This window comes from Pelmatolapia mariae, linkage group LG14 (genome assembly GCF_036321145.2).
Source record: "Pelmatolapia mariae isolate MD_Pm_ZW linkage group LG14, Pm_UMD_F_2, whole genome shotgun sequence".
Classification (NCBI taxonomy): Eukaryota; Metazoa; Chordata; class Actinopteri; order Cichliformes; family Cichlidae; genus Pelmatolapia; species Pelmatolapia mariae.
The window spans coordinates 40,869,341-40,882,153 of NC_086239.1; the positions used below are offsets into that span (position 1 = coordinate 40,869,341).

General features: G+C 44.8%; 1 protein-coding gene across 2 annotated transcripts in view; it reads right to left on the reverse strand.

The window, feature by feature from the left end:
• Positions 1 to 12,813, reverse strand: part of nyap2a (neuronal tyrosine-phosphorylated phosphoinositide-3-kinase adaptor 2a) — a 47,101-nt gene that overhangs the window by 18,706 nt on the left and 15,582 nt on the right. For both annotated transcript variants that reach the window (XM_063493255.1, XM_063493256.1), the window contains exon 6: positions 3,416 to 3,529. In XM_063493255.1, the coding sequence (XP_063349325.1) occupies positions 3,416 to 3,529 (114 nt within the window). The remainder of the gene's footprint in view (positions 1 to 3,415; positions 3,530 to 12,813) is intronic.

Below are 12,813 nucleotides of genomic sequence, written 5' to 3' on the forward strand. Positions count from 1 at the left end.
AGTAGCTTGGACAGAATTTTAACATCCGTGTTTAACAGAGATATAGGCCTATAAGAAGCACAGTCAGTCGGGTCCTTGTCCTTGTAACACTGTTATACAGACCTGGTAACGTGATGAAGGAAGTGCCCCAAAGTCAAGCAATTCTGTGAAAACTTGGCAAAGGAAGGGAGCCAAATTGTCTGAGATTTTTTTTTCATTAAAGTGTGTAGAAAATCCATCAGGGCCTGGAGATTTCCCGGATTGCATGGACGCTATTGCCACCTGAATTTCCTGTTTTTTAATGGGGGCTTCCAGAGTTCGTCTGAGTTCTGGAGGAAGCGAAGGCATATCGATGGAGTCAAAGAAGTCATGCAAATCTTTTACATCTACTGTAGATTCTGACGTAAATAATTTAGAGTAAAATGAAGAGAAAATGTCATTAATCGCCTTCTGATCTGTAGTCATCACTCCTGTTATGATTTGTTTAGCCCTCATGCCGCACAGTCGATTAGCCAAAAGCTTACCAGTCTTTCCACCATGTTCGTAAAATTCACTCTTGTTCCTAATCAGACATCCTTCCACTTGCTGAGTTGAAAGTAGGGTGAGTTTGGTTTGTAAGCTCAGGTGTTCTTTGTACAGCGCCGGTCATGGTGATTGACCGTACTGCCTGTTGATGCTCATAATCTGGTCTGAAATAAGCCTCTGCTCCCACTGTGCACACTGTCTTTGAGATGCTGCCGCTGAAATTATTTCTCCTCTCAGGAACGCCTTTAAAGCCTCCCATACCGTCCTGTTTGGCATACCAGGTCTTCCATTCTCGCTAAGAAAAGTTTTCATTTTAGAAGAAATATTAAAGACAAATTGTTCATCTGTGAGCAACAATGGATCCAACCTGCAGGGCTTTCTCACAAACTCACAGCCCAAAAACAACAACAAAAAAACATGAGAACCAACCCCACCCGAGAAATAAAGTACAATAACATGCCACAACCAATATAACCAACCAATATTACCCCAGCAGGTTGCATTGAACAGCAACTGCCTAAGCCCCTGCTTGCTTCCCATAATAGCTAAGTACTCCCCCGTACCACTACCACGTACGCCTTGTACCTGCACCATTAAACGTTAACCCCTAAACTTAAAGCAGGGCCCATATTTAAAGGTGATGAAGAAGAGAAACAAAACACAACAAGACCAAAGCAACCACACAACAAACAAGTTTTCCTTAAAATGAACAGTAAAGAACACAATACTATACTAACAGCACGGCTGTACAGTATCAGTCAGATCGAGGGTGCCGCGCAGGCCAGTCCGACCTATTATACTGGTGATTTAAGGTGAGTGCACTGACCGGCTACAATATCCACCTCAGGATGGAGAGTGTTGGTTTCCCTCAATGGATTAAATAAAGCGGGTAGCCTCATCAACTGACTCCGGTCGCCGGTTATTTCCATCTGGAAGAGTAATCCGAAGTCTGGCGGGGAAGATTAGGGAGGGTTGGAGGCCTCCTCTATACAACTCAGCCATAACATCCTTATACTGGGCTTGCTGATTTTCGAAGTCTGTGTTGTAGTCCTTTTAGAACTGGAGCTTGTGTCCACAGTACTCAGTTCGTCGTGGACCCAGATCCACTGATTCCAGCAAACCCACCAGACGAATGTTCGGCCCTCTGCTTCTGCTCTCCAGGTCAGAAAGTTTAGTTTTGAAAAGTTTGTTCTCCCCCTCTCTCCCCCTTCACATTTAGTCCATCTTGTCCAGCTTACCATTAATTACATCAAGATGTAGGCTTAAAATCTGCAGCTATGGCTGTTCTGTGCTGTTCAAGCAAGGCGACAAGCGCCGGGTTCAGGGCAGCACTAGCATCCTCTGCTAGGCCAGCACTAGCACCACTCTCAGCAGCAGTTTTCTTCTCAGTTTGTCTTCTTACCTTGGACGTCTTTTCAGTGTCACACTTATTAAAGGCCCCAAAACATATGTGTCTAATAGCAAAGTGGGGATTAGGAAGTAAAATAAAAAAAGTTAAGCAGGAGCTAGTAGCTGACACACCTTACCCCACTGCCAGAAAAATGAAGTCCCCATAAGTAGTTGTCAATGCAGTGGAAACTCTCCTGAGTCATGGCTCGTGTTGGTAGCTCTCCACAAAACAGCATGTCTTCATGTAAACTGCTGTCCCAGCAATAATGTACAAAAACCAGAAGCAATGCACCATTCATGACCAGTGTTGTTCAAATTACTAAAAAAATGTAATTAGTTACTTATTACTGATTACTTCTCCAAAAAACTAATCCTGTTACATTACTGATTACTTATTTTCAAATGTAATTAGTAACTTATTACTCAGTTACTTTTTAAAAACATGATACCCAACCTGAATATGTAATAAAGCAACAGACCTTCCAGCCCAATTCTATTGTTTTCTCCATAATAAGATGACCTTTATTAGTCCCACACGTGGGAAATTTGTTTTTTAATCCATCATATCAAACTGAATCAAATGGAAAAGTCTCTTCTTAAAAATGTTTCATTAATTTTAATCTTTTAACTTTATGCATCAAGCAAAATTAAATTATATGTAACAGTCTTTGACTGGAAGAAATTTGTTTAACATTTAAACCTATGTTCTGCATATTCCAGCACATAAAATAAAATCATGTTTTGTGTTTACACTCTTTCAAATAGATGAAAGTAAAACACAGCAGAAATAAATAAAATCAAAGACTCAGCAGCTCTTAAATCTATTGTCACCTGTTTAGCAGGAGTGGGGCGGGTGGAGGTTTGCCCACAGCGGTCATGTCAGTGGGGGGATCCGGGGGTTTCTCTGTGAATGTCACATTCCCATGGCAGCGTGCTCGCTGCGCGCTCAGATTTGAAGTTTAATTTTTCGCTGTAGAAAGAAGTTTTCTTCCCACGCAGAGTGAACAGCAGACGCTAATGTTTTTGTCACTTTTTACAGAATCAAACTCAAAGTAATGTGAGTACTTCCAAGCTTTAATTGCTGCATGGTTGTACTCTCTCCATCGCTCTATATTTTCCAGTGTCACTTTTATCTTCACTTTTGTGTTTTAAGAACTTCTCCATATCTTTTAATAACTCCAAATGACAGGCAGAGTGTCTTCTTCTGCTTGCTTATTGAGGCTGATTAAACAACTCTCACCAAGTGGGCTTCAGTCACTACTTTCAGGAACAAGCTGCACATACAAAATCTATCACACTGAAAACATGCTGCACATAAAAATATCAGAGAAAACACGGTCCTTCAGCTGATTTTACCTGTCTTGAAGTTTCTGTAAATGGCAGCGTGAAGTTGGAGTGCTACAACTGTAAAAAACATCTCTCTCTCTCAAGACACACTGACACAAAGTTCAGCAGACCTTTCTCTTCTCTTCATAGTTAAACTCCTTAAACATGAAGTCATTGATGTTGCTTTCTGACTCACCTCCTCCTCCTGTCAGCATCATGGTGGGACTGACAGATGACCTCCCCATCCTGCTGGAAACCGGACTCGACTGTCCATCTCTGTCTTTACTGTCATGTCTGGACTTGCCATCTCCTACAGAGGCACAACAACATCAACTCAGTAAGTCCTGAAGAGTCAGTCAAAATAAACTTTATTGTCATCTCTGCCATATACAGTACAGTATATAGAGAGACGAGATGATGAGGCTCCAGTTCATTCAGTGCAAAAGAACAACAATAAATATAGGAAGAGTAAGACATAAATATGCACTTCAAGACTAAGGTAAGGGGAGATATACACTTTGCAGTTGTATGTTGTTTGTTGGTATTTGTCTACAGCAGCAAAAGAAGCTGCAGAGGAAGTAAAGAAACACTCAGTTCCTGTGGCATCAGACCTTGACCCAATAAACCTATTATCAAACCAAACCATGCAGCTTATCTATTTGCAGTCCACTTCTTCTTATATACAAAATACTATATAATATATTCCACCCCTGCCTAAAGACTAAAGACTAAAGTCGTATTTATTCTGCCAATGAACATTCAGATAGTTGGTGTGAAAGACAAGTGCATCTGACCTGCTCTTTCGTTTATGGCATGTAGTCTGTTTTATCTCAAGGAATAACTCTGTGATCTTTTTGTTGTCCATGTTAAGATGTACTTTCACCATAGGAGACCCACATCCATCCTTACAAAGGAGTTGAGTGTCAGAGCACTTGGAATCTCTGAGCACCACATTTCAAATGTCCCAGAGGTGTAAGTTAAAGGGGGCCGGGGCGACTGCAGGTGCAGTGTCCGTGGTGCTTCAGCATCTGGATAGTGGTATAGAAGAGGAGCAAGCATAAAGGGAGTAACTTTTTTTTTAAGTGTCAGGTAATTTCAAATGCCATGTTTTTATGAGTTTAACAAATATCTGCAAACACACAAACTGTTTGTGTGCAGTCTTTGCAGTGAGTTGCTAGCTAAAGATACAGCTGCTGCATTTCCAGGAAGAGAAAAGAATGAGAGCTAACTCAGAAATGGTATTAAAGCTAAGAGCTTTTCAGGGGCATTAGATGAACTGTAATTTAAAAATTAAATGTAATTGTCTTGATGCTCAATTATCCAAGTGAGGAACTCCCATAGAGTAGATTCTGTTCATCTGGACGTTTCAGTGGGAGAAACATTTCATCAGGATCGGGCGACTTCTTCAGTCTCAGCTGACTGCAGGTTCAAACCTTATAAACAGGACATTTGTACAATGACTGAAACTAGCACCACTAACTGAACAATGGGCTGGGAAGTCAGTTCTGCCTTGAGTTTAGTGCCCCCTACTGGGCCTTGTAAATTGTTGTTAATGTGCATGCACTTTGACCAAGAACAGGAAGTCAGCCATGTTAGTTGGGGTAACCAGGTTCACATATGTTGAAGGGTTCCTGTAATTGTCTGCTGCAATCCTCTTTCTTGTTTATGCCTTCAAAAGCATTGTCTTTTCACTGTGATGCAATGGTGTATGGCAGTGCAATGTAAAATAAGTCACCTGGAGCTTGGATGCTATATCCTGACTCCCGTATCCTTTTGAATGGAGTTTGGCTGGCTGCTGAATTGTGTACCTACGCACACACGCACACACACAAGGAGAGCAGTACAGTGAAAAGACGAATACCCAGCTGGCTAAACTATACTATTGCAGCAGATTGCAGAGAACATGGACAAAAAATGTAGGAGAAGCCCTTCTGTCATGGCAGGGTGCGCCGGAGTGTTTTGACTTCAGGACCCACATGCAGATGCAGAGAGAGAGGCGTTGCAGGAGACGTGACGTGACTTTAACCAAAAGCGAGCTTTATTTAGCTGGCTGCAGACAAAAGATGAAACTAAGAAAACAAAGAGGAACGTGAACACTGTGTAACTAAAAGACTGAAACTCAGTGAAAAAAGTATGAAGAAACCATGAGCACTGAGTAACTATGAAACACAGTGAAGACAAAAACCTATGACACTCTATGACTGAGAGATGACAGACAACGCAACGCTGAACACAGGAAGACTGAGGACTTAAATACACACATGAGGCGATCAAGGGAAGTGGAGACACATGAGGACACAGCTGACTAGAATCAAACATAATGACAACACAGGGGAGAAAAAAACTAACCACATGAACCCAGAACACGCGATCTACTTCAAAATAAAACAAGAAACTAGACATGACAACACTAAGCTCACAGACCTAAAACACATGATGAATTAGACAAGAATCCAAACATTGAAACCAAGGAAACAATAAATAATGGCTGCCTTTAACCTAAACTAAATAGGAATAACACGTGATCACAAAGCTAACATGAGAAGAATACAAAAATAAACTCAGAGCGCTGGGTCAGAGGCCCAGGCTGTGACACCTTCACTGAAGGAATCGCTGAGCATTGAAGATGAAGCAGTTAAAGATTAAACTTCCCGGTGTTCTAGTTCTACACGCTGATCAAAATCATCTGTAGGTGTTGAGGCAGCACGAGCAAGACCATTAGTAGAAGCTGCAAAAGCACGTGCAACATTTGCAGAAAGGGAAATTTCTATCAAAGTCGACAAAGCAAGATTGGAGGCTAATTTAGATGTCCTGCATCTGGAAAAGAGGCTGCAGCTGCCATTGCCCAGGCAGAGATATTGGAGGTAGCAGCAGAACATCTGGGTGAGGAGCGTTGCAGTAAAAAAAGCCACTCAGCAAAACTTTGAACGAACGTGTATGTGAATATGGTAGGGACCAGGCCACACGTCTTAGGCAACAATCTGAAACGACGTTGCACTTGGCACATGTCTGGAACCCAGAGCACCCCACCTGCTTTACGACGCAATGTTCTCAAAACACCTGGAAGGAGGAGGACAATGAAAGTATTAAACAGCATTCCTACTCTCCGCAACTGGATGCCGAAGAACAACTTACCTGTCCAACTACAAGACAAACGTCTCCCCATATTAAAAAAGAGGCAACCCTGCAGGAACCATATAGTGACAAATGTCAGGAAAGGGCAAGGTCTGTCACTCCGCGGTATGCAGCTAGTCCACCGACGAAGAGTGTGCATCCAGAGTCTGCAGGTATGATGGACATGGCATTGACAAGTATTTAGCACGGAAAGAGATTGTGAGTACTGGTTTATAAAAATTTGATGACTGTCCAGAAACCTACAGAGCATGGAGGTCATCTTTCCTTAACACAATAAAGGATTTAGACCTTACAGCCATTGAAGAGTTAAACTTGCTGTTGAAATGGCTAGGGAAAGAGTCATCAGAGTATGTGAGGCATATGAGGGCAGTTCAGGTAGGCAACCCAGCCTTAAAGCAGCCTTAAAAATGACTTGGGACAGGTTGGATGAATATTACGGTGCCCCTGAGGTCATAGAAAGTTCTTTGTTTGAGAAACTGGACAGCTTTCCTAAAATCTCAAAGAAGGACAATCGTAAGTTCAGAGAACTTGGTGATCTTCTAATGAAGCTACTATCAGCTAAGGAGGATGACTATCTTCCAGGTTTGTCATACCTGGACACTGCTCACGGCATTGACCCCATTGTAGACAAGCTGCCATCACATTCACACACACATTCACCAGTGTGTGAATGTGTGTGTGAATGTGTGGATGACTGGATGTGTAAAGCGCCTTGGGGTCCTTAGGGACTAGTAAAGCGCTATACAAATACAGGCCATTTACCATTTACCATTTACAGCTTGCAGGACAAATGGGTTTTTCAAGGATCCAAGTATAAGGAAGAGTATCATGCATCCTATCCTCCCTTCTCTTTACTCAGTTTATCTGCCACCAAGCTAAAACAGGGAATGGTCCCAGCTTTGCACTTCCAAGCAACTATTCTCCCAAGCTAGAGAGGCCTTTCTTAAAGCTTGCAACATTCAGGAAACCAGAGAGACTACTGTCTCTTCAGCTGCAGATCCGAAGGTAACAGCTAAAGATGAACCAGATAAATATTGTCCCATCCATAATCCACATAGCAAAACTGGTATGGCCCAGATCTGGCCCATACAATGTGCTTACACATGGCCCACATACCGTAAAGAATGACGGCCCTTTGGTGACCCGGATCTGGTTTGCCAGAGGTGGCCCACACATGGGCCAGTGCAAGGCCAGTTGCAGACACATTGCTGGCCTTGTGCTGGCCCAGAACAGTTTCAGTTCTGGCCCCAGATGTCAGCCTAATGTGTACCTTAATCAAGCCATGTAATCAACATGTGCTGGAACATAATAGTGCAAAAGTAACATGACAAAACTCTGTTCAGACAGTGAATGGACTGATTCTTATATAGCGCTTTTCTGCTCTCCCGGATTATTCAAAGTGCTCTATACAACATGCCACATTCGCCCAGTCACACAGTTTCCCTAAATTGAGTGCTTCCTAACTACATTCATACACATTCACACTCTTGACATGCAGACTGGAGGAGCCAGGGATCGAACCACTAACCTTCTGATCAGTAGGTGACCTGCTCTACCTCCTGAGCTGCAGACACCCAGTGGTAAATATGAGTAAACCCTCACTAGGTTTTGGATAAAGTGTACACTCACTAACCTGTCAAACCTGCATTTGAAACATTGGCTACCATAGCAGTATAGTATTGCAACATGGGATTTGGGTCTTCTAACAAAAATAGGAAAAGAGAAACCTAAATAGTGCCATCATTGCCAGACTTGGCCCACATCTGGTTGACACACACCCTGCCATGACACCAGTCAGTCAGAAGTACCAGCTTGATGCCAGACCCGCCCCCAGACCTGTTTTCTATGAGCCTGGGCCACATACTCCAAATCATAATCAGGCCAGATATGGCATGCCATCACAAAAACAGTCCCATCTACGCCAGGCCTGGCCCATATCTGGATGACATACCACTTACCATGCCAGAAGTCAGCCAGCAGTGCCGGCTTGACACCAGATCCAGCCCAAACCTGTCTGCTATGTAGGAACAAGCCTCACCCACAGAGGAAATGCTGTGGCTTTAGATTCAAAACTATTGAGGAACAAAGCCTACTTAAAAGAGCAAGGGATTTGTTTCAGATGCTGATCATCATCCACACATCTTGCCCGCACCTGCAAAGCTACATTAAAATGTGATGAGTGCAACAGCGACAGCCACAATACAGCATTATATCCTGGTCCACCACTATGGATAACCAAGTCCTTAGACACTCCAGCAGAGGACAGCGGGGAGGAAGGAAAGCAGGATGCCTTATCATCGCCTGCTGTGAGCTTCCTGTGCACTGATGTTTGTGGTAGCAACATTACAGCAAAGTCCTGCTCTAAAATATGTCTCGTCAAGGTCTATCCAAAACGTCAGCGTGAAAATGCTGTCATGATGTATGCTATGCACCTGGATACTTCTCCCTGTCAATCTTTACTTGACTGTCTCAGTGACGTTGTGGATCTGTGGATGGCAAATAACTTTTTTAATTTTAATGACCATAAAACGGAAGCAATTTTATTTGGCCCGCACCGCTCTATTGTTTCTCCAGATGCTGATTTTGGTGTTTTGACCTCCCATCTGAAAAGTTCAATCGTAAATCTTGGTGTGAATTTTGATTCCACACTTACCTTTGATGGTCATGTAAATGGGGTGGTAAAATCGGCTTTTTATCACCTCAGATGCCTATCAAAGGTCAAGCCTTTCCTTTCCAAACACAATTTGGAAACTGTTATTCATGCCTTTATTACCTCACGTTTTGACTATTACGATTCCCTTTTAGAGGGGTTGGGTTGGGCACCCTGTCATGCTTGCAATTAGTGCAAAATGCGGCGGCACGTTTTTTTAACTGGTAGAAGGAAATTTGACCGCATCACTCTGGTTCTGGCTTCACTACATTGGCTTCCTATTGTTTTTAGGATCAGTTTTAAAGTCCTTTTATTGGTTTTTAAATCTTTAAACGGTCTGGCCCCTGTTTATTTATCCGATTTGTTGAAGCCTCATACTTCTACTCGCTCGCTCCGTTCAGCTGATCAGTTGCTGTTGTCAGTCCCTAAGTTGCGGCTGAAACTCAGAGGAGATCGAGCTTTCTCAATTGCGGCTCCGATGCTTTGGAACAACCTTCCCTTTCATATTAGACAAGTGTCTTCAGTGCAGGTCTTTAAGTCCAGTTTGAAAACCTATTTTAATCCCCTGACTTTTAACTCGGCAGGAAACTGACATCCCTCCTATTATTTTATACTATATTTTGCTTTTGCTTTTTGTGTTGTTCAGCACTTTGGTCTGCCTGCTGCATTTTTAAAGTGCTATATAAACGACAACGATGATGATATGCTCGACGACCAGAGTAACAGATCTTTAGCAAGGACAGGATTTTTTGACCTGGTCAACATTCAAGGTGACGCATTCCCCTACACTTTGAAGACATGTGCTGGCATTAGAGAGAGTTCTGGAAGAAGAGCGAATGGCTATCAGGTTGAGGCACTTGATGGTGGTATCAGCCTCACACTGCCAACTCTGCTTGAATGCAATGACATTTCAGACAATCGTGAGGAAATCCCAACACCCGAGGCTGCTTTCCACTATGCCCATCTCAAAAGAATTGCTGCTGAAATCCCAGCTATAGATGGGGACGCTTTCATTCTACTTCTGTTTGGCAGAGACTTTCTTAGGGTCCACAAAGTCAGACAGCAGATTAATGGCTCTGACAACGCACCCTTTGCACAAAAGTTGGATCTTGGTTTGGTCCTGGTGGGAATGCTTAGGGAATGTCCAGCCTACAGTCTGCAGCTTCAAGACAAATGTCTTAGAAAATGGAAGACCTTCACTGTTCAGACAATGCCATGTTCACCTCAAAGAAAGGGTTGATTTGAGGTTATTACATAGTCCCCTACAAGGCTGTTGGGCGGTGCAGAACGGTGGATTCCCTTGGAGTCACAGTTTTCAGGAGAACAAATGATGATGAGAAGCCTGCATTATCAGTGGAAGATGAACACTTTCTGCCAAACAATCGACAGCAAGCTTTGAATTGCTGGTTTTGTTTATTTTGGGTTGTTTGTGATTATCCCTAGTGTTTTGTGTCCTCTGTGCTCTCCTGTTCCACATTTCAAGTTCTCTCTCCCCAGTCTGTGTTAAGTTGTGTGTTTAGAGTTTTGTCGGTGTGTTTCCTGTTTTATTTTGCAGGTCCGTTTCTCTTGTCAGTTTTTCTAGTTTTGCTTCCCCTTGTCTCATTATGTCCAATTAATCCCATTCTGTTATCTTCCTGCGTCTCCCTGCATCCCCGTTTCAGGTCGGTGTTTTCTTAGTTTTTCCCAGTATAGGTTCCTTAGCTTCTGTCTCTTGCCTGCTACGTTTTTGTTTGTTTCACTTAGAACTGCATCTTGTTAGCACTGCTTGGGCAGAGTCAGTGCCCTGCGCAGCTTCAGTCACCTTCGTGTCTGTCACAGGACCTTGTGCCTGCTGCTTTTGTGCCTGTCTCTGCTGGAGGGTCAGAGGGGCCCGTCCAGCCTGCATGCAGCGCCACCACCTGCAGCTTGCACGCCGTCACCTGCAGCACCACCATCTGTGGCTTCCACGCCATCGCCTGCAGTGCCACCCCCTGCGGCGCTACCACCTGCAGCTACCACGCCGTCGCCTGCTGGGCCACCACCTGCGGCTCCCACGCTGTCACCTGCAGCGCCGTCGCCTGCAGCGCCACCACCTGTGGCTCCCATGCTGTTGCCTGCAGCGCCACCACCTGCGGCTTCCATGCTGTCAACTGCAGCGCAACCACCTGCGCCTCCCATGCCGTCGCCTGCAGCGCCACCACCTGTGGCTCCCACGCCGTTGCCTGCAGCGCAACCACCTGCGGCTCCCACGCCGTCGCCTGCAGCGCCACCACCTGCGGCTCCCACGCTGTCGCCTGCAGCGCCACCACCTGCGGCTCCGACGCTGTTGTCTGCAGCGCCACCACCTGCGGCTCCCACGCTGTCACCTGCAGCGCAACCACCTGTGGCTTCCATGCTGTCGCCTGTAGCTGCCTCATCTGGTCCTGCTGCCGCCACGCCGTCATCTGGTGCACATCCTGCTCAGACGGTACATCCAGGTCCAGCATGCCCGGCTCTTCTACGGCCACTTCCTCAACGTCACGGGCCACCTTCTGGACCACTGGCTGGACATCAACACCGCCGTGGTCAGCCTCCTGAACTACATAACCGCTGCTCCCTTCCCCACGTCGCCGGCCTCCGGACCTCCTTCGCCTGTGTCGCCGCCCCTGCCTTCCACGTCGCCGGCCTCCAGACTTACTTTGCCTGTGCCGCCGCCACTGCTTTTCGCACGGTCGGCCTGCTGAATTTAACTGTTTGGGATTCCTGCGCTGTCGGCCTCCGGGTCGGCCCCCTGAACTGTTTGTTGGCTCGGTTTTCTTGTGTTCCTGTGTTTTTGATTTTGTGGTCTGTTTTGGTTTGTTTCTGGACTTCTCCCAGTATAGGTTCCTTAGCTTCTGTTTCTTGCCTGCTACGTTTTTGTTTGTTTTACTTACTGGTTTAATAAAGTTCACCTGCATCTGACACTTCCTGCATCTTGGGTCCTACTTTCAACCTCCACTCGTCTGCCACTGCAGACATGACAGGCGATATGTGCCCACAGAACATAATCCAGCAGATCATGCGTCAAGATCAATCCAAGCCTCTCAGCTCACTAATACGAACCAGCTGACTGGACCAGCGATCTTGAATGAACAATACAAAAGCTCTGCTGAGCAGCAAGACATCTTCAGTCTTGTTGAACCAGACTCGGATAAAGAGATCTGGCCACGAGTCACTTGCTGTGCCAGTAAGGAAGAGGAAAAGAAACTCACTCCAGAAAGGTTTGAGAAATTTTTTTCATGGAACTCTTTGTGAAGAGCAGTTGCCACACTTATTCACATTGCACATTCTTTTCAGTCCATGACCCAAATCACCAAGGAATGCAAAGGATGGCATCAGTGTTCAAAGCCACAGTTGTCCAAGGCAAGGAGAGTGTTATTATTCGCTCTGTGCAGACAGCTAGTTTCTCTGAGGGTGCGATTCGAGCAGCTGGAATATGGCTGATAGGTGGCAAAAGATGCATAGGCAGTGTTATTTATGAATGTGTCAATTGTCGGAAGCTGCGAGGCAGAACTGAGAGCTAGAAGATGTCGCATTTGCCAGAGGAACAACTTAGTAGTTCTCCCCCCTTTACTTACACAGGCCTGGATGTCTTTGGGCCTTGGAATGTAGTTGGAAGGCACACAAAAGGAGGACTAGCCTACAATAAGCGCTGGGCAGTGATATTTACTTATCTAAGTACTCGTGCTGTTCACATAAAAGTGATTGAGTCCATGGATGTTTTCATTAACTGTCTCTTCTTCTTCTTTGCTATCTGGAGCCCATGAATACAACTGCACTCTGACTGTGGTACTAATTTTGTTGGCGCCTGT